At 33.8% G+C, this 21,488-nt stretch overlaps 1 protein-coding gene across 2 annotated transcripts in view; it reads right to left on the reverse strand.

The window, feature by feature from the left end:
* The window catches only part of Utp20 (UTP20 small subunit processome component), a 95,038-nt gene that overhangs the window by 29,129 nt on the left and 44,421 nt on the right, over nt 1-21,488 (reverse strand). For both annotated transcript variants that reach the window (XM_005322365.5, XM_078052932.1), the window contains exons 26-40: nt 18,376-18,542; nt 16,584-16,792; nt 12,530-12,673; nt 11,743-11,822; nt 9,903-10,129; nt 9,246-9,390; nt 7,822-7,909; nt 6,691-6,834; nt 5,927-5,977; nt 5,674-5,826; nt 4,178-4,333; nt 3,727-3,867; nt 3,180-3,317; nt 607-746; nt 302-384 (exon numbers count right to left, since the gene is read on the reverse strand). In XM_005322365.5, coding sequence (XP_005322422.1) covers nt 302-384; nt 607-746; nt 3,180-3,317; nt 3,727-3,867; nt 4,178-4,333; nt 5,674-5,826; nt 5,927-5,977; nt 6,691-6,834; nt 7,822-7,909; nt 9,246-9,390; nt 9,903-10,129; nt 11,743-11,822; nt 12,530-12,673; nt 16,584-16,792; nt 18,376-18,542 — 2,066 coding nt within the window. The remainder of the gene's footprint in view (nt 1-301; nt 385-606; nt 747-3,179; nt 3,318-3,726; nt 3,868-4,177; nt 4,334-5,673; nt 5,827-5,926; nt 5,978-6,690; nt 6,835-7,821; nt 7,910-9,245; nt 9,391-9,902; nt 10,130-11,742; nt 11,823-12,529; nt 12,674-16,583; nt 16,793-18,375; nt 18,543-21,488) is intronic.

Consider the following 21,488-nt stretch of genomic DNA (forward strand, 5'->3'; position numbering starts at 1 on the left):
TTTGCTTTCATTGGTTAATGGTCTTTCTATATATAAAAGTGATGGACTTCTAGATAAATAACCTGAAGTTCAAATTATTTTTTTACTAATAAATTTTAGACTGGCCATCTTCACAGTTAAATAAGTTTTTGTTTTGTTTTTAAATAAACCATTCATTTTAACTTTCTCCTGATCCATTAACTGGTCATTGCTGCAAAGAACAGAAAAAGGACTAAGTTTAATTGACACCTTTAATTCATAATCATAAATGATCCAAAAATACGGGATGAAAACCTAGTTTAAGAAAGCTTTACAAACTTACTTTCTTCATCCTGAATTTTCCCCATTTGTTCTTCAAGAGTTTTATGGTCAAAGTGGAATGCTTCTAACACTATTACTAGCAGACTGTTAAAAAAAAGATATACACATTTTCATTTTATTACCAATACCATTTGACTATTAAAGTTAATGTAAAGTCATAAATATTAAAATTACTTTTACTAGTCTTTGTTTTTACTTTAAACATTACCATAGCCTTATTGATACAATGTAAAGAGATTAAAGACAAATTCAAGAAATAATTTTAAGATTATATTAAATAAACAAAAATAAGAAGTTTGACAATACCTGACTCCCAACTTTTGATTGATCTGTCCTGACTGTAAGACATGAATGAAATGTTTCAAGTAATATACATATGCTGACCAAGAAAGATGTCTGCAAATAGCTCCAATAACTTCTATGGCAGCAATGGTTATATTTTCATGCTGTAAAATAAAAACAGCATAAATGTAGAACAAGTATTGGCTGATGGCCTACTAAAAAGCTTACACAGTACATAATTAGTAATTATAGAAAGGGGAGAACATCCAAATGTCCCAATTATACTCCATATTTCCTCTTCTGATTCCATGAAAAAAACGCATTTAAAGGAGTGACAAATTCCTTTAAAGGATATTAACTCTTTTCCACTCAGACCTCCCTAACTGGTTCAAGACTAGATATAGTGAATGATATCTATTTAAGATACAGAAATAGACAAATATTGGAGCTCAGATGTAGCACAATGGTAGACTGTTTAGCATGTGCAAGGTCCTGGGCTCAGTGGCTGGCACTGAAAAAAAAATTGACAAATATCAAAAACTATACACTTCATTGCTCTTAGCAATCAAAACTACACTATTTTAGCTGGGCACAGTGACATACACCTGTAATCCCAGCAGCTCAGGAGGCTGAGGCAGAAGGATCGTTAGTTCAAAGCTAGCCTCAACAACATAGTGAGACCCTATGCAACTCAATGAGACCTGTCTCTAAATAAAAAATAGAAAAGGGGAAGGGATATAGCTCAGTGGTTGAGTGTCCCTGGGTTTAATTCCTTGTACCAAACAACAGCAACGACAAAATGCTATCCCAGAAACGTCACTAGAAAAGGAGACAAAAATATATGAAACAACACTTTTCATACTCTGAACATTAAACAGAATGGGAGAACAGAACAGGGAGTAAAGAAACATGAAGTGAGTCTTGTAATTACACAAACTTACTATGTGCAGAGAACTGCAGTCACAAACAACACAGGAAGGTAAAAGAATGGCCCCGTGATCTCCCTGAGTTAAGGAGACAGAGCTGAGGCGACGGTAGTAAGCCCACAGGGCAGATTACCAGAGGAAGAGACATATACACAGAAAGCCCCTTGAAACTCCAGCTGAGTACTGATGAGTATATGTGAGTAAGGATGAGAAGAGGAAAGAATCATAAAAAAGAGGTGACAGAGTCATCAAAGACTATTTAAAAATGAAAATAGTCCATGCTCCTATTAATTAGAGTGTTAAAATTCATGATACATAGGGCACAATACTGGATGAACACATTGACTTACACAAAGGAATAGAGAGCACCAGAAATTACAAATGTGCAAGCAAATATAAAACACCTTTTCCTTATTTTTTTAAGATCTCATTAAAAGATGAGTGACTATTTAAAGCAAAAATAACAATGTACTGTATTATTTAAAGCTAATGAAGTAAAAAACCTATGATAAAAATATTACAATTAGTAATAAGTCAACAGAAACCAACAAATTAACAAAAAATAACAAATTCATCCAACAGAAGGAAAATAAAATGTGGGCAAATGGAAAATACATTATAAGTTTACAGCCAAAGTTTATTAACAATTATATTGCATGTAAATGTCTAAAACTCAGTTAAAAGGGAGACACTATCAGAATGAAGTTTCAAGGAGCAATCTTTCAACTACTAGATTCTTTCTTCTTCTTTTTTTTTGAGTCATGGTCTTGTTAGATTGTCCAGGCTGGCCTGAATTTCACAATCTCCTGCCTCAGCCTCCCAAGAAACTGAGACAGTATAGGCATGTACAATGGCACCTGATTTACTTAGATCAATGGCACCTGGTTTACTTACATCATTCTTTTAAATATTTCTTAATAAGTAAATAAACACTATTATTGTAAAAGGCCATGTAATAAATTGCATAAACTCAAGTCACAAATCCTGACATTACCACAATTAAACTTCTGTGACCATTTCTTTGTTCCACCTTTCATTAATCTATATAATCAATAAATACTCAGCCACTTTTCCCCAGGTACTAGGCACTATTCTAAGCTCTGTATAGTACAAAGGTTAAAACAGCCAGAAATTCAAACACCAGTTCCAACTCCACTTTTGTGAAACTTATAAAACCTCACCCACTCTCAGTTTCTTCTCCTGTAAAACAGTGGTAAACAAGTCTTTATCCCATAAAGTTGAGCAGTGGTGAGGATGAAGTCAAGTGTACAGAACAGTGCCTGGTACCTGGTATAATGTGAAAGGTAGCTATTGTTTTATCTCATTTCTTAGGAGCCATTTAGGCAAAGGCTCTGCTGATCAGTGGAGTTTACCAGAAGTCCTATGACACAAAAATAAAAGTATATTATCTCAGCAATATGACCATTTCTAGAAGGGGAATGTTTTGTGGATGGGTTTTGTGAGGTAATAATAATAGTAAAGATTCAGGTAACATCAACATTTACATAGCACTTATTATGTACTAGGCATAGTGATAAAAGCTTTAGAACTCTTCTAAGCCTCTAGTTATGGTGAAGATGGCAATGCGGATGCCATCAACTCATGGATATTTTGGCAAAGTGTGTCATGATATGGGCAGAGATTTGTCAGTTTCTAGATTTAATGCCCTACCTTGAGCATTTTCTCATCAAAAATTGGAGTCATGGCATAAGGCATAATATAATTCTGAAGAGATTTTGAAGACATCACAACTTTGCCTTCCATTAGCTGTTTTGCCAGTTTCTTCAAGGCCCTTGCTCTTCTGTGGATCTGTGAGTAGACAGAATATGAATTAGTTACTGAATAATCTCACTTATAACCAGCTCTACCTTAGGACCACTGTCTTGTTCCATGGAAATATTAAAGGAGTCAAACACAGTCCATTTGTTACATGAGCAAAACCTTGATTTACTTACAGAAATGCAACCTATAGCATTTGTTCAACAATAGGTCCTAAAGCATTGAAAGTTAGGAAAAGACAGAGAAAGGTATACTATTATGATTTGTGGTTTGTGATATCATTAAAATAATCATATCCCAGGAAACGATCATCTTATTTGCAAATCTGACTAATAACAACCAAGGAAAGAAAAACTTATTAAACCTTTGGGGGAAGTTAAAAATATGTTTTCTAAATGAGACATATTTCCAGGCAGGGAAAAGCAGAACTGCTGTGTACCTGAATGTGCTTCATGTTCTCAAAGAAGTCCATTTCTGGATCATGGTAATGAGTAAGCTGTACCAAGTCTTTAAACTCAAGCTGATCTGGAAAGGTTTGAATTAAACAGGAAAGTACTGTGGTATAATCCTGTTGAATACTCTGCAAATCAAGAAAAATATTAAAATTTAAAACAATCTGCTTCCTAGATAATATGAGGTGGCACCAAGAAAGCCATTAAATTAAGAACCACCACCATCACCACCACCAGCACTAAACATTTCCATTGTAAAAAAATCAAAAAGTGATTGCTCCCATCTATTCCCACTCTCCTGTTAAAGTTTGGTCACTATTTCAAGTATCTTAATTAAATTAACTAAGCCTGACTCCTTTTCTACACAACAGTGGCAGAAGAATGAAAGTTTAAAACCAAACCTCAGATAAAAGTATTCAAAAGACAAAGTTATAATACCTCTGTCTGACTCTTCAATCCTTTCCTCAATTTCTCCAGGAGTGAACGATGAATGATTTCTCTATATTCTTTCTCTGTGACATTTAAGGCGGCTAGTTTTTTGATAATACTCATCAAGCACATGCTGGCATTATCACTTAAAGACATATCTCCTAACTAAAAATAAGAAAGAAAAAGAACCCAAGTTATTCTGTATAATAACTACATACAATATGAAATATTATTTCCTAAGGAAAGTGAAATATTATCACTGGTTTTTATAAAAGTCCCTACTAAGAAATGCACCTTAAGTATTGCATAACTCAGGACGAACACAGTGGAGGAATGTGAGGGATAACATCAATAAGTGACTTTGAGAAACTATGCTTATTGAGAAGTGTCTCTTCATTTCAGGAAGCACTATGAAGGGAATGTTTTAGTTTAATTTCCCCAAACAAGCAGTATAACAGGTCCATTGAAGCCAATTTTCAATATTCAATACCATTAGGTCACCACTGAAAATGATAGAGTTGGCTGGAATAATTTTGGTTACGTGCCCCAGAGTTCCTGGTTTGAAGAATGTAGCCTAGAGTAAAGAAGATATTCCCAATTCAGCCAACCAGGCAGTGACACTGAACACAAGTGTTGAAACTGGAAGTGATATATCAAGAATAAGCTCCAAATGGGAGAGCATTTTTTCATGTACATAATAACAAATAATTATGCTGCACAGTTTATAGATGGTATTACATAACTAATAAAAAGCAAGGATTCCATTTTCGAACTTTGTTCAGTCCAGCAACATGGCACTTACTATAACCCAAATACCTTTTACTTCTACCATATCATCAATAAAAAGGGCAAACTTTCAAGTTAGTTAACAATAACAGCAAAAAAGGTATATAATTGACATACCATAAAATTCATTCTTTTAAAGTACATAATCCAGTGGTTTTTTAGTCTATTCTGAGTTGTGAAACTATTACCAGTATCTAATTTCAGAATATTTTGTCGCCCCTAAAAGAAGGCCTATACTCATCATAGTTCATTGCTCATTCCTCCCTCCATGAAGCTTTTTTCTCTATTGAGATTTTAATGTTTTTTTGTAATTATAGATGGACAGAATGCCTTTATTGTATTTGTTTATTTGTATGTGGTGCTAAGGATCGAACCCAGTGCCTCACACATGCTAGGCAAGTGCTTTGCAGTGAGCCCCAGCCCCAGCCTTCCTGCAGCTTTTGATTAACATTATTTTACTTTCTATCTCTTTGGATTTCTTCTAATATGTAACTTTATTTTTTTTGAAGTATTTCTACCTACAGTATTTTATTTGAAATATCTGTCTTTCGAATAATAACAGTAAGTTTTTTGCCAGGTGAAAAATTCTTCATCTAAAAGAAATTTTATCCTAAAAACATTTATCCTTGAAAAAACAAATTTAAAAGTTAGGTGATAGTATTAGATGGTTGTATTATCAAACAATAAAAATCTCACACAATTTTGCTATAAAAACCTACCTCCATATTATAGAAACAATTATGCATAACTGGAATTAGGAAGTTAACATCCACAGTCTGCATTTCTTTAATGTAAGAGGTGATGGTCTGGAATGCTGCAAAGCGAATGTCGAAGTTGATGTCATCAAGATGTCGTTGATCAAAGGCATTAAGCTACAAGAAATGCCATTGAAATCACATAAATGATAAGGTGCATAAATCTTAAAAATGATAATGCTTTTGAAATCAAAGAGAAATGAGATTCCTTCCTTACCTTGACAACATCAGTAATATAGTTTAGTCCACTCTCAAAATCAGAAAGACTCTAAAAGGAAAAGAATGGTTGATCAGTGAATAGAATTTTAAATTTTCTGACTTCCTCCCCTTAGCTCAGTATACAAATTCATACAAAACCATCCTACTGTCACAAAAAAAGGTTGTTCTGATGCTTTTTATGCCAGTTTTTAAAAATATATTTTAAATTTTGTATTAATTAGTATATATGACAGTAAATTGCATTTTGACATGTCATCTATAAACGGAGTATAACTTCTCATTCATCTGGTTGTACATGATTGTAGAGTTACACAGGTCATATAATCATATATGCACATAGGGTAATAGTGTCCAATTCATTCTACTGTCATTCCTACCCCCATAACCCCTCCTGTCCCTTCCTCTCCTCTGTCTAGTCCAAAATAGATCCATTCTTCACCCGCTTATTGTGAATTAGCATCCCCACATCAGAGAAAACATTTGGCCTTTGGGATTGGCTTATTTCGCTTAGCATAATATCCTCCAGTTCCATCCATTTACTGGCAAATGCCATAATTTCACTCTTTTTTAAGGCAGAGTAGTATTCCATTGTGTATATACCACATTTTCTTTATCTATTCATCTTCTAAAGGGCATCTAGGTTGGTTCCATAGTTTAGCTAGTGTGAATTGAGCTGCTATAAACATTGATATGGCTGTGTCACTATATCACAGTTATCTTTTAAAGAAAGGGTGATTTGGGGTAGAAATAAATATTACATACCTGGAACACTGTACAAAGCAACTGTCTTGACAACTTGTTCTTAATAACTGAGAAGAGTTTGGCAAGAGGCTTGAGAAAACTTGTAGGATCCAGACAGTGTTTTAACAAGTTTTGCACTGTCACCAGAATATCAACCTCCGTATCCTTTAGAAGAAATGAGAAATCTCATTTCAGTAATTTATAGAACAGGTCAACTTGTATTTTGATATATTATAGCATTGGAAATAATGATTGATATGTAAAAGTAGTACCTGGAAAAATAACTGCATAGACTTTTAAAAGTTTTTAGAATTTTAACTTAATATAAGACTCAATAATGTTGATAATAGTTTCTTCCTTTAATTCTAATAGAGAAAAATGTGGTTTTGAAACATAATTTCTGCAATTGTGTAATCAAAAAATAGCTAACAAAACAAGCTTGCTGAAGGGAAACAAGACACTTCTGGTCATCCACAGATTTGTGGTATTCTAAACTGAAAGTACTTTACACAGTGCTGTAGCGAGTGATGATCAGTGCTCTTGAGGCCTTATTGAATGAGTGAATGAGCCACTCAGAGATGCATAACTGAGGAAGGGTTTGAGGGTTAGAAATTCTTCACTATGTCTAAATATTAAACGTCTGACTTTCATTGAGTTTTACCATGTGATCCATATTTGAGACTAAAAATTAGAAACTAAACAAAGAAAATAAAGAGACTAAAATTTTTACTGCTGTGGCTGACGATGATGTGTTACCTTTTTGCCTGTCCCCATTCCTATTTCTGTGAAAAGTTTTCTACATCTAATTTCTATATAGTTTTTTAAGTTCCTTGGGACAGACACATCAAAGAATTTAACCAACAGCTGGGTGCGGTGGTGCACACCTGTAATCCCAGTGGTTGGGGAGGCTGAGACAGGAGGATTGTGAGTTCAAAGCAGCCTCAGCAACTGTGATGTGCTAAGCAACTCTCAGTGAGACCCTGTCTCTAAATAAAATACAAAATTGGGCTGGGGATGTGGCTTAGTGGGTGAGTGCTCAAGTTCAATCTTCAGCACACACACACAAAAAACAAAAAAACAGTAAAATTGTTGCGTGTAACTAGCAATAAAGTGCCATTTCAAAGACAAAATAAATGTTGTATGAATTTGTACCTGAGCAATATTGCCACGGTGGAGGAAAGGAAGGAGAAGTGTAATGAGGACAGAACTTTGTTCTTTGTCTTTCATAAACTTGCTTATCCTAGAGAAGGAAACAAATGGATATGTTAGGAAGACAAACAAGTTGAGAATATTTCTCTAAGAAGTTAACTTTTTGTAGAAAAGCATTAGCAACTAAACACAGACTTTTAACATTTGAATTGACGGTGGCTTTGGAGTACTGTACATGTGTAAGAAGGTTAACTTAGTTATTTAGCAGTGCCCTCTAATCTTATTCCTCTACAACACCAAGTTCCTGGGATGATTCTATTTCTTTTACAATATCTGATCCCATAGGTGGGCTCCCCCTTTCTTTCTCCCCCACCTCCTGCCCTTCTTCCTTTCTTTTTTTGATATCATAAATTGAACCCCAGGGCACTTAACCACTGAGCTACATCTCCAGAATTTTTTTTTCATTTTTTAATTTGAGAACAGGGTCTGCTAAGTTGCTTAGGGCCTTGCTAAATTGCTGAGCCTGGCTTTGTTCTTACAATCCTCCTGTCTCAGCCTCCCAAGCCACTGGGATTACAGGTGTGGGCTATCATGCCTGGTGGAATTGATGATTTCTTACTTCGCAAGGAATTAACATTTTTGCTAAGATTTAAGGTTTTACATACAGTATTTCAAAAACTCTTGTAACAGCCCTGTAACAGGGGAATTATTAGAGCCTTGTACATACTAAGGAAGAACTCTATCACTGAGCTATATCCCTAAACCCTAAGATAAAGTCATTTCTTGCACTTGGGTTTACTAACCTTGCCCTTTACAGAAATCATAATTATATACTACTAGGGTCTATTGACAAACAGACTCTTAAAAACAAACAAAATAATCTGTTCTTTCAAATTAATCATTTTTTTTCAATTAAGATAAAAAAATCAAAAACAAAAAGGATAAAAGAGAAAAGGGTAATGATCTCACTGAAGCCAAGGCTTTAATTAAAATATGCAAATACTAAATAAGCAAAATCTAGTAGTCTGATGTAGGACTCTGAAGTCAACTGTCTTTAATTACATGAAGGCAAATGCATAAGAAGTTTCTAGTGATTGTGTCAGCAAAGAAACAATTCTGTAACTTAAAAGTGTAGGGCATTTAAAATACTGTAAGTTTTTTTTGGTATTAGGGACTGGACCCAGGGCACTGCACGTGCTAAACCCCCTGCTACACCACTGAGGTACACTCCCACCCCTACAGATATGTTGTGTGTGTGTGTGTGTGTGTGTGTGTGTGATAGTAGTACTGGGTATTGAATCTAGGACGCACTACATACTACTGAAAATTCTTTAAACTTATTTACCATGTTAATTGAAAAGCATGTAAAAAACAAAAAGCATAACCATGCATGATAATGTAATCTTTTAAGTACCAATGTCACTTACTTTGAAAGAATACCAAGTTCTTTACTGACTTGTGCCCTATTCTTTTTCTTTTTCACCTTTTCAGCACTTATTGTGGTTTTGCTGAGGTACTGAAGAATTGTAGGTACATGAGGTAGAATTAATCTTCCTCCCACAGTGATAGACTCTGAAACACAGTTATTAATGTCTTGATTTTCACAAATTCTTATAAAGCATAACTGTATAGTATCTTCTTGATGACAGATACAGAAATTAATCAACTACTAATAAACAATTAAATTTCAACTCTAAACCTTAAATAACTTTTTCTTACTTAAAAGACTTATATTGCTAGATAAAACAAAAATTTATGTTAGAGATATATGAGGCTTTATTTAATCCATTTTTGATAACAGCAATAGAATTTTTGGAGTAATATGGTAAGAAGAATTCAGAGAGATAATGGTAGAAGTCATCTGATAATTTCCTAAAGGATAACTGAGACTCTGAGGGCAGTAAGTAATCTGCAATCCTATGTGTTCAAAGAAAATTCAGTTTTTATAAATAGAGTATTACTTCCCAGAGAAAAGAAACTCTGAGCACTCAATTAAGAAAGTCAATTCTACAGACTTTTTCATTTTTGAGAAGAGTCACTGCCTCTGAAGACAAAGAATTATTTGCTTTATACAACATACACACCTTCTGTGTTTACTGTGTCGGCAGTGTATACGCATCCAGTTACTGGCAAGCTCGAGACTGCTTCTGTAGGCTCAAAATCTGGAAGGTTAAGAAGGTCATCAACTATATCCATCACAATATTGGCTGTGGCATCAGAGAGATTCTTTGCTGAGAGAATTGCAAAGACATTGGTCAATATATCACATTCTGGGTGCTCAGGTTTCTGTTTAGCCAGGAAAGGAAAATATCTGCAGGGAAAAAACCATTGTAATAATCACCTATTTTCCAACATTTATTTCTAAAATGTGTTCCATATGAATTTTTACAATGAGTTTAACAAATATATTAGTGTGTATGAACATTAAAAGATTTGCTTAAAAGAGGAATTACTTTAAAATCTAAAACTTGATCTAAACTAAGCACACCTCGTAAACATTATACTACTTAGGCACTTTTTGTACATTTCTTATTTAATCCTTACAATATCTCTATTAGGTAGTAGTATTTTCACATTACAGAGGAAAAAACTGAGATTTATCCAAAGTCATTGTGCTAATAAACACCTAAAAAAGTTGTAGAGATGAAATCTGAACCACAGTCTAATTCCAGTCTTAGCCCTTTCTGAAAAAAATATGTGAAAGCCTATTTTTATTTTTTAATGTGAAATCTTCCCCTTTAGAATGTTTTCAAAATTTAAAATATTTTTTAAAATCTTAAATTTTAATTTTTTAAAAAATTTCCAGGAGCTATAATACTAACAATTTATAAGAAAAAATTCAGATAGTTTGCTATCAATTAATTCACTATCACTGGAGAAAAGAGTTCAAGTACTTAGTACTAACAAGCTGATGAAAAAGTTCTGAGGTTGTATTCATATGTCTTTCTGTATAATAAATATTGGGCATAGTATGCACAGGTTCCAAGCAAGATACTTTACATATTATCATTTCTGTTATCAATGAGGTAGGACTCTTTTTATTTCCATTCTATAGGTGGAGAAACTGAGGCTCAGAGGCCATAGGAGAATGATATTGCTCCATGCTGAGGTGTATGGCTGAATCAGAAACTTCAACCATTCATTCAACATGCAATGAATACTGACTAAACATGGATTAAGAGGAGCAACCCTGTGTGGAGAAAGACATAATTATGAGTGAGAAATGGTTTCTGTCCGAAAGGAGGATTGGGCAGATAATTATAAAGATAGAGAGTACAATCAAAATGTGATGTCAGGGCCTTAAAAGAGTGGACAGTTCTCCCAGGAGGAAGAGACTGAGCCAAGCAAGGGTCATGGTAATGAGAATCAGTACAACTGAGAGTGTGGTCAAGGACAGTCCCAGTTATGTTGGTTGTCTTAGCCTCATTAGTTTCAGCATCTTTTCACACAAAGGAATGTAGGAGACAATAAACTGTACAATCATTCTAGTTGGTAAGGAAGTATTTGTTGTCTTGAGTTCACCTAATTTCTGAGACAATTTATCCTTATTATAAGCTTAAAGATACTGGCTATTGTTCAGCTCTACATGCATTTAGGTAAACATTAGACTTCTGTACAGATGGAAAAACCTATTTTAATACCTGATGGACACTTATATAAACTGTAAGTGAACTTCAAAATGTGAATTTATTTTTAATCAAAGAGTAACATTCCCATGGAGTGGTTCTGAAATATTCATTCATTAATTTTTCTACATAAAACTACATGTGCATACCTCCTGCCATGAGGATTCCAAGGAGTCAGACTTTTTAGATTATTTTTTCAGATGAGTATCAAATATAAAAAAAGTTCCCTAGGCTAGTTTTGATTAGATTAACCCAAAACACCACCCTTTTTAAAGGGGGAGAAGGGGGAAGATTATACCTTGCATTTCTGCTCCATATACTAATTAGTTTCAGCAGAGGAGTAGGTGAATACTGACTCTCAGATCCAAGCCTGCAGATCTACAAAACAAAATTTAAAATGAACATAAAATAAAAACACATAGAGAATTATAGAAAAGCAAAAACAACCAACAAGCAGAACAGAGAAATCGTATCACAAGATGAAGCAAAAAACAAGGGACAGGGATTAACATGTAAACAAAGGCTGAGAAAAAGATAAAGGGAAGCAAAATAATATTGACATTAAAGAAATGGCAGAGATGATGCATGGAAGTTCTTGACTTGAAGGAATCAGGTATTTTAGGTTTCAAATGGTCAGAAAGGATTGAGAGTTCATGCAGCTAGAAATCTCCAAAGATCAAATCTCTCCTGTAGTCTTCTGTCCTGTATCTATATCTCTAGCATCAAGTGATTACAACTAGAGAAATCAAACAAGAAACGCACACCAAAAACACCTGAATATTTCCCCTCAATGTTTATTTGTGAGAAGGTATAAAAGTTAATTTTGTTTAGAGACACAATCATATTCAAATTAGCTTTAAGTACAAATGCCTACATATTCAAGAAACTAAACTCTTGATCTTTAGATCTAGTAGTGGAGGGGGAAAAAAAAACCATGTTGTGAAAACTTTCAGAAATAAAGAAATGCTTGCTGTTAAGAAAAAAAGACCAGAATTAACATTCATGTCTAGGAGGCAGACTGAGATGTTAAGTTAATAATAAGGAAGCAGAAGATGCCCAGGCAGAAAATAGAAATTTAGGTTTACCTGGGGCCAAACTGCACCATGAAACACAGCATCAATTTCTTCTGTTTTGAACTGATAGGATTCCCAATCCAAAAAGATATCAGTAACCATTTTGATTCCAAGACGTCTTAAATTTTTCAGTGGGTTAATAAACCTCAGCTGTATCTGCAAAACAGAAGATCTGTTATATTAAAAAAAAAGAAAATGAAAAAAAGTACATACCCATTTTTTTTTCCTGATTCCTCAGAAAGGCTCTCCTGCTCAGATGTCAAACCGAACTGAAAATCCTGTTATTAAATCTATTGACTCTGATTCACATGGGGACATCAAAGGAGCAAGTCACGTTGCTATTCTCATTGAACTGGAAGGAAAATCAGAGCAAAAAAAATCAAGTGCTCTGCTATCACTGCCCAGTAAAATCACATTCACTGTCCTTAAGAAAAAATAATCACACCTGCAACAACTTTGCATGAATAGAATGTTCTAAACAAAACCTCCCCCACTACTCCCCACCTCCACCCATCTCAATGCCTCAGAATCAGGATTAGGGGGAAAAGAATTAGAACTTCATTTCAACTCAGAGTAATGTTCCTTTTCATTTTCACACTGTATTTTTCTTATTTTTTGCCACTTAAAATCTTCCAAATTGTTTATTAATTGTTATTTTCTAGTGTCAAATTCTTGAGATCCTACTTCCACTCCCCTTTCTCTCTCTCTGGCTTTCACATACAAAAGAAAGCATAGTCCTTGATTTTCTGAGTCTGGCTTATTTCATTAAAGTAATGCTCTCAAGTTCCATCCATTTTTCTGCAAATGATTTTGTTCTTTGTTATGGTTGAATAAAACTCCACTGTATATAGACACAAAGTTGGTTCTATAACTTGACTATGGTGAATGGTGCTGCTATAAACATGAATAATTGTATCTTTTCTTAAAACTAGAAGTTTTAAATTATTCTAGTTAAAATTAGTCTAGGGGACAAATCAAAGAATCTGTGACCTTTCCATAATGTAGACTATTTTGTGTAGTAAAGAAAAGAGAATGAATTAAGGTATGGAAGATCAATGGGTCTGAATTAAAAGCAAACTTCTTTTTATAACAGATATTGCTATCTCTACTGCATTCTCCTTTCTCTATGAGATATAAAAATCACAAACACGCAGCCAATTGTTCAGACTCAAAGTAGAATCATGTAGTGAGTCCCCGCCAATGACACTACAGTCCTAATCTTGACCTCAACTTAAAATCTTAACTGGATGCAAATTTATTAAATTAGGTGAGAGACTGAAAATCCCAAAGATATTCAACAGATAAGAAATTCTATGAATTTGGGAAGAGTAAACTTTATGGAAAAGAATTTCCACTTGATATTAAAAAATGAAAAAGTGTAGGCCAGTAATAAGAGAGACAATGGCCTCAGATTTCTATCAGGTAGAGAATGTTGTAAAAACCAGACTTAAAGAGGAAGTTTCAACTCCTGACTATTTTGCCAACTGACTAACATACTGTGGGTGATGGGCACAAAAGTGCCAACTTATTTGTATATATGACTTTTATTACCTACATCAACATCTAAAGACCACCTTAAAAATGTACAGATGACTGAAACGCACTCAGATGCTGAATATCAAGTCTATGACCAAGATATCACATATAAAACTAAAAGGGAAGTTATTTCCATGAAAATCTGATACTCTGATCAACAGATTGATTTGAATCTGAAATAGTACATTTTAAATTCAGGTGACTTAAATAAGAATTAATAAGAATGTTCTTAATTAATTTGTTGTACAAACCTAAGGGACCAAAGTATCTCACATATCATCTACTATCAGCTAATATTATACAAGTTAAAAAGATGAAAGAAATGACAGGCAAATACAAGAGGTGACATAGTTATAAGTCACTCTGATCTGCTTCAATTCTAGTGGCAGTATTTTATATGAGCTGAATTATACTTGGGGTGAAAGATAAATACTGTCACTGATACTTAAAATAAACTTGGTATCACCATTATCTGAAGCAAATGCCAAACCAACATCAGCAACCATCCCTGTCCTTCTCCAATCCCACCTATCCCCCTCCCTCCCTGTGGGTAGGATTGGCAGGCCCTGCTTGTTTCTGCAACTCCAGTGCTGGCTACCCAGTTAAAAACTGTTGGATAAACTGGAAAAAACTCTCAAAATGAGCAATTGTAGACTTTAATTCCTTAACTGTCAGTATGGCTGAGATTATGTACATTATTACACCATTTAAATGTACAAAACGCCCACAAAGCGAACAATAATCTTCACGGTACATCTTTTAATGTCGTCAGTACCCTGAAGGATAGGAAAGACATAAAACAGCAAATGTGTAACTGAACTCAAACACATAAATGTAAAACTTTAACTCAAGAAAATTCACTGTAGAATAATTGCATCATGCCACTTTAAGGAATTCCATAGACTTGTTAAAAAATAAAAAGAAGAAACCTCATAACTATGCATAAGCTTAACACCTCACTAACTAATGAACTGTGAAATTGCACAAATGATCCTCTGAGTTACTGATTGGTGACCTGGTAGCAAGGCTGCATTATTGAGTAACTTCTAAGTTAACCAAAAATTCAAAGGACTTTTACAGGCTTTACAAAAGCTATCACTTCTCATGGTTTAATATATCCATAGTTGCTTTCACTTGCAATAAAGCATAAACATAGTCCTTCCTATGGTCCTTTAGCTCTCATATAACACAGAAAGATTTTACCAAGACCTACTTTCAGTATTCACTCTTGACCTCCCACAACCTTTTTTCCATCAAGAAACCAAAGTGATATTTTTAAACATCAGACAATCTTTATCACTCCACTGCTTCAACACTCTCAGGAACTTCCCACCACTAAGCTGTTTAAGTGTACTTTAAAAAAACAAAACAAACAAACAAAAAAAACCTCTATTTTATTTATTTATATATGGTGCTAAGGATCAAACCCAGGGCCTTGCATGTGCGAGGCAAGTGCTTTACCACTGAGCCACAACCCTAGCCCTTTAAGTGTACTTTTATACTTATACTTTATACTTAGATGTAAATGCACCTCCTGCCATAGCCTACAAGGTATACATAACCCACCCTATCTACTTTAGAGCTGAACGTCACCTTGAACAGTGTTCCTGATTTCTGCCACCTCTACCTTTTTTCTTCTTGGAACATGCCATGACTTTCCACCTGAGGAATTCTACACTGGTTGTTTCACTACTAAAACAGACTTGCATCCATGCCTAGCACCAAAATGCAGTCTAAAATTTTGCCAGTCAATTTTCACTTATTATTATGTTGAAATTATTTTAAAATAAAAATATTTAAAAATATAAATCATTTATTAGGACTGTATCTGAGAGGCGATTCACCAGACATATTCATAAATGAAATGAGCCTGGGTCTTTACTTCGAGGTCAGTCCCTGAAATTATTACGTATGGATTATTTCATTACATTCCAAACAGTACACTTACATCTATATACTTGTTTCAATGAAAAATAAGTATACTGTTTGGAATACAATTCAGAAAACATCTTCCAGAACACTTCTTGGCAGCTGGCCAGTTGATGTGTCTTCTCTCATCTCCCTGCTTATCTATTCAAGACATTGCAAATTGTAGGGAAGCATTTACTTGGAGTCCCATGTAACTATGTCTCAAAGTAACAAGGATGATGGCAACAGTGACTGATTTATTTACCAACCATTCTGAAGAAAGGACAACTGGATGATAGTTTAACAACTCTTCAGCTCCTGAAATTAAACTTCAAGACACACCAGCTCAGTGAGGTGAGTTTCTGAGAAATGTATACAAGTCTACTATTATTCCACCTCTTTTAAAAACATACACTTGATAACAAGGAATTTGCATTTGCTAGTCATACATAAATATTAGATTCCTAATAAATGGAAGATTAATTTTAAAGAGACACTCTCAAGGGTTATATATAAGAAGATTTAGGTTAGAAGGATGTTAGTATTTCAGTCCCCAACCCAATTCCCAAAGTGAACCAGACTCCTCAGCCCAAGAAGAAGCATCTATAGTCAAATCTCTCACCTTTTCTCGCTGGTCAAGGATGTGTGATACGGTTGCTGTCATACAGAGCAATATCTGCAAAATCTTTGGTAAATATTCACTGATCAGATGGCTAATATTTTTCAATACTATTTCAAGGCTATTTAAAATTCCATGCTGACGTCCCAAAGGAAGAACTTTAGACAAATCCAAATCTTCTACAGCTTGAATGACTGCAGAATGGCACTCTCCTAACAAAACAGAAGAGATAATTGTGTACTGTAAAATGTTATTACTATATGTAATTATGGCTTCAATTTTCCTCTATAATACAGTATTTTCTACTGTTATAATTAATAAATGACAATGCACCTTTCTCATATACTATCTCTTTTTGATTCTTACCAGATATTCAATGAGTTAAGTAAGCCAGGTTTTCCTATTCCCACTTTAAATAAGGAAACTCAGGAATAAAGGAGGATAAGAAACTTGTCACAGAACTCAGTCTCTTGGCCCATTTCTCATCCAATTTTTAAAATACTATTCTGAGTTACTAACAATCTTTCATTCCACCTGACAACTTTACACATATTTTTGTTTTGCTCATCTTTCAATGAGCTGAGTTCAGTGGATTCATGAAAACTGCTCTGCTATATTATAAACTCCATGAAGACTGAGAATCCAATGTTCTATACCTCTTGTAGTCCCTGCCTAAGAAATAAAGCAACAGTCCCTTATAAACAGCTGTTGAAATATTGATTTCAGAGCTTACTGAAAACATGTTATTACTTAAGTTTTACATAAACCAACTGAGATGAGATCATGAATCAACTGATCCATAAGTCATTCTACCCTCCTATAGTGGGGCTATACATGAACAAAAACTTTTGTATTCATTAGAATCAACTTTCTTTACAGGATAATATTATACTGAATGAAATTCTTTTAACAGCTGGGCCCACTATCACAGAAAAATATCAAACTAATTCAATACATTGCCTTGCAAATAAACATCTGTTTGGATAACCCAAAGCAACTATGGGACTGGTTTTTGTAGTCAGAAAGGTCTGGGTTTAAATCCTAACTCTACCACCTTCCAGTAAATCTCTAAGCCTCAGTTTCCTCATTTATAAAATGGGGACAATCATATACTGATAGCTCAAGTGGCTGCTTTAAGGATCAATTGAGTTGTGTGCAAAGGGGACTGTTAGAACATCTGGTATAAATTAAGCACTTAATAAATGTTGGCCATTATTATTAGTAATAATTACTAACATTGTGTACCACACATACCACAGAGCCTTATAGCTCAGTGTATACACTATTCTTTCCTTCAATTCTTGACTGTGAGGTTGAAGGCAAATATTATACTCACTTTTCTGTTTTTAACTTATCAGAGTACCTGGAGTACAAGAGGTGCTCAATAAATCACTCTCAATAGGTGAATGACTCAGTGAATAAATAAATACCAAGACAAATAAATTTTGCAACACACTTTTGATTTCTTAGAAGAAACCATTCTTTGTGTATGGATAAGTATTCACCATTTTTCAGATGGCCTAAATACATAAAATAATACACATTTGCTTATCAAGCACTTAGTAACATAAGAGTGCCGATAATTCCCAGGATCAATTGTGAGATCACCTAATTCAATGTTTAAATGAATTGCACTTCAGCTGAAAGACAGTCATCAAGGTTGGGAGGATCAACCCAATTAGAAATACTTGTAATGTCCAGGAAAGTAGGGAAACATATTACTTTATAAGTTTCTACATAAGTTGTCTGCTACAATAACATATTCAGCAGGGAATGGGAGGCAGTTGGTGGGTACCATTCTTGAAGTGTTTCACAGGTTCAGACAGCAGGTCTAAGAATATCTGGATTTCTTCAGGTTGAGTCCCAGCAAGGAAGCGCAGAACAATGGCCATGCGGGTGCCTGAAGCAGATTTCCCCTGAGTTTTACTCCCAGTTTTATTCTTCATCCGACCATATAAAATTCTGAAAAGTCAAAAGAACTTTATTTCTTTGCACATTAATTCTAAAACACAATACTAGTTATTTTCTTTTCTTAAAAGGCTGTAGGAGAAACAGCAGATTTAAATTGGAAAAATGAAAACAAATGAAATATTTACATTGACATTTATAAAAAATAATCATTGTCATCATCATCATCATTAGGCCAAAAGGAAGCAGGAAGAAAAAAATATAGACAAAAGGCCAGAAGGTGTTTTTCTGTGTGAGAAAAGAAGCAGTAAAATAGGTAAGTCAAAGGTTAAGTATAGTCAAGGAAAAATGAAAACAAGAACATAGTGATTAAAAGGAAATGAAATAAGAGTAATATGCAAATAAGGAAACTGCAAAGATTTTAGTTTAATAGCTAGGAAAAAAACACATATAAACAAAAAGAACTTAAGAAGGGAAAAAAACCTAAGTACACCAATTAATAACTGAAAAACATGGTTTATATGCAATACACTGTCTTATATAGTGAATTTAAAAAAAATATTTTTGTTGTTGATGGAACTTTGTTTTTATTTATTTATATGTGATGCTGAGACACAAACCCAGTGCCTCACACATGCCAAGAAAGCACTATACTGAGCTACAACCACAGCACCATAGGTTAATATTTAAAAATAACTGCTATCATAATTTCCTAGCAGAGAGAAAGAAGGAAACAGTCCTTTTGCATTAATGAAGGTGGAAAAACTAATAACTAAGATGAGTCAATGACCAAAAATAAAACTACATACTAATATTGCTTAGAAACATAAAGCACAACATTTCTAAACATAGTATCCAGTTCTGGGTTAAAACCAAATAAGAATTTTCCCAGGAATTGCAACAAAGAATCTTCAGTAAAATCTGTTAAATATAGATGAATAGTTCATATTAAAAAAATAATATAACCATTATAACAGTTGCTTAATAAGCATACAATTCAACATTCACTTCTGATAAAATTCTAAATAATCTAATAAAAGCTACTTTCTTAACATGATAAAACATATTGACTTTTTCAAAATTTAAAGATAGTGGTTTTCAAACTTTTTGATATTAGGACCCTTTGACACTTAAATTTTATTGAGATTCCCACAAGAACTTTTGTGTCTGAGTTTTATCAGCTTATATTTACTATAGTAGCCATTAAAACAGAAAAAATTAAAATATTTGTTTATGAGTTCACTTAAATAAAAACTTATTATATATTAAGATAAATAGCATTTTAATGAAAATAATGTTTTCCAAATTTCTCTTCCTTAAAAATTAAGACTATTGGCATTGTTTTATTTATTTTCTGTCTGGTTTAATATAACTAGATTTGCCTATCTGCTTTCAATCTATTGGGGCTGAAAGAAAACCTAACCTCACACAGATATGTACTGGAGGATGAAAAAACTTTTAAGATTAATTGTGACTATTCCACTTTGATACTAATCCAGATCCCAACAAGTGGTAGCTTATTAAAGGCTAACTGATGGACTCTACAACTCTACCAACAAACTTTGAGAACCTTATTATATTAAAATCTGTTTACTTTGCACTTTGAACAGAACTCTTACCCTTATATTGATTCTGTAACATGCATTAGTTACTCAGAAAACACTAAGTCCACTGAGTTAAATGGAACGCCAAATACTTGCACATTTTATTGCAAACCAAAAGACAAGTGTGCTAATTAACTTTACATCATTATCCTCTTCATAAGGAAAGTTTTTAATTAATTGGGAATCTGTCAAGTTCACAGGAGCAAATAACAGTTTTCTAAAACCTTGATTTTCACTTGAATACTAGAATTTATCACTGGAAACAAATGCTATCAATTATTTCTCTTGAAGTGACAGGCTCATTGCCTGTTTAGAAGATTCCTATAAAATACCCAAGTATGAAAAGAATCATAGTCTACTAGCCAAACTTCCAGATAAAAATGGTATTCTGTGAAAGGAAGAAAAAAACAAAACAACAACAACAAAAAAAAACGTGGCCAGTTCAGCTCGTAGCTTATTCACACATGTGTGAATAACCAGTGTGCAGCAGGAGTTTTTATATATACTTCCCACTTTGTCATACAGAGTAGAAAAAATATATACTGAAGGGTCAATATTCACCAAGGACACAGAGTAAAACTAGCTTTTCTTTAAAAGACAAAATAAAAGTAAATAAAATTTCTAGTTAGTTGGTAATGAAGAATGACTAGCAAAATCTAGTACCACAGTCCTGATGCATGATAAGGCACCATGATTTTACCCACCTTGCTTTTGCCTTGCCAGTACAAATGTCAACACAGTGAAAACAATATGGTCTTAGTTTATTATTATGAAAATTTTGGACCCTATGGACTTCCCTGTAGGTGTTTCAGGGACCTCCCCAAACAATATGAGTACATTTTAAGAACATGACTGTTAAGAAGTAATTACTGTTAGCCCATAACGAAACAAAGATAATCACTGCCACCACCACCAGCAGTTAATTCTTTTAGGCTATTTGGGCAATAAATCGGACAATAAACTGGAAAAAATGGTTTTATGTCATACATGAGTACAAATTAGTTCAACCAATATTTATTAAGGGTCATGGAGCTTACTACTTCCTATGATACGGAAGATAAGGAAAGATTATGTTGTATGATAAATATTGTAAGGAAAATAAGTAAGGAGAGGGCCTAGTGAATATCAAATAAGGAAAGGTATGATTTTATATAAAGAATTAAAGGAAGGCATCTCTAATAATGCAGTCACCTGAAAAATGTAAAGTTACACAATATGATGCCATTTCTCACCAACAAATTAGGAAAAATTAAACAAATAACAATAATAATACCCAGAGTTGGAATAATGGGGAAACAGCTATCCTACTACTGATAGGAATATAAAGTGGCTCAAAAATACTTGAAAGTGATTGGATAATTCATACCAGAAATTATAAAAGGTCTGTATTTCTCCC

The sequence above is a fragment of the Ictidomys tridecemlineatus genome, chromosome 6, assembly GCF_052094955.1.
Source record: "Ictidomys tridecemlineatus isolate mIctTri1 chromosome 6, mIctTri1.hap1, whole genome shotgun sequence".
NCBI classification, from domain to species: domain Eukaryota; kingdom Metazoa; phylum Chordata; class Mammalia; order Rodentia; family Sciuridae; genus Ictidomys; species Ictidomys tridecemlineatus.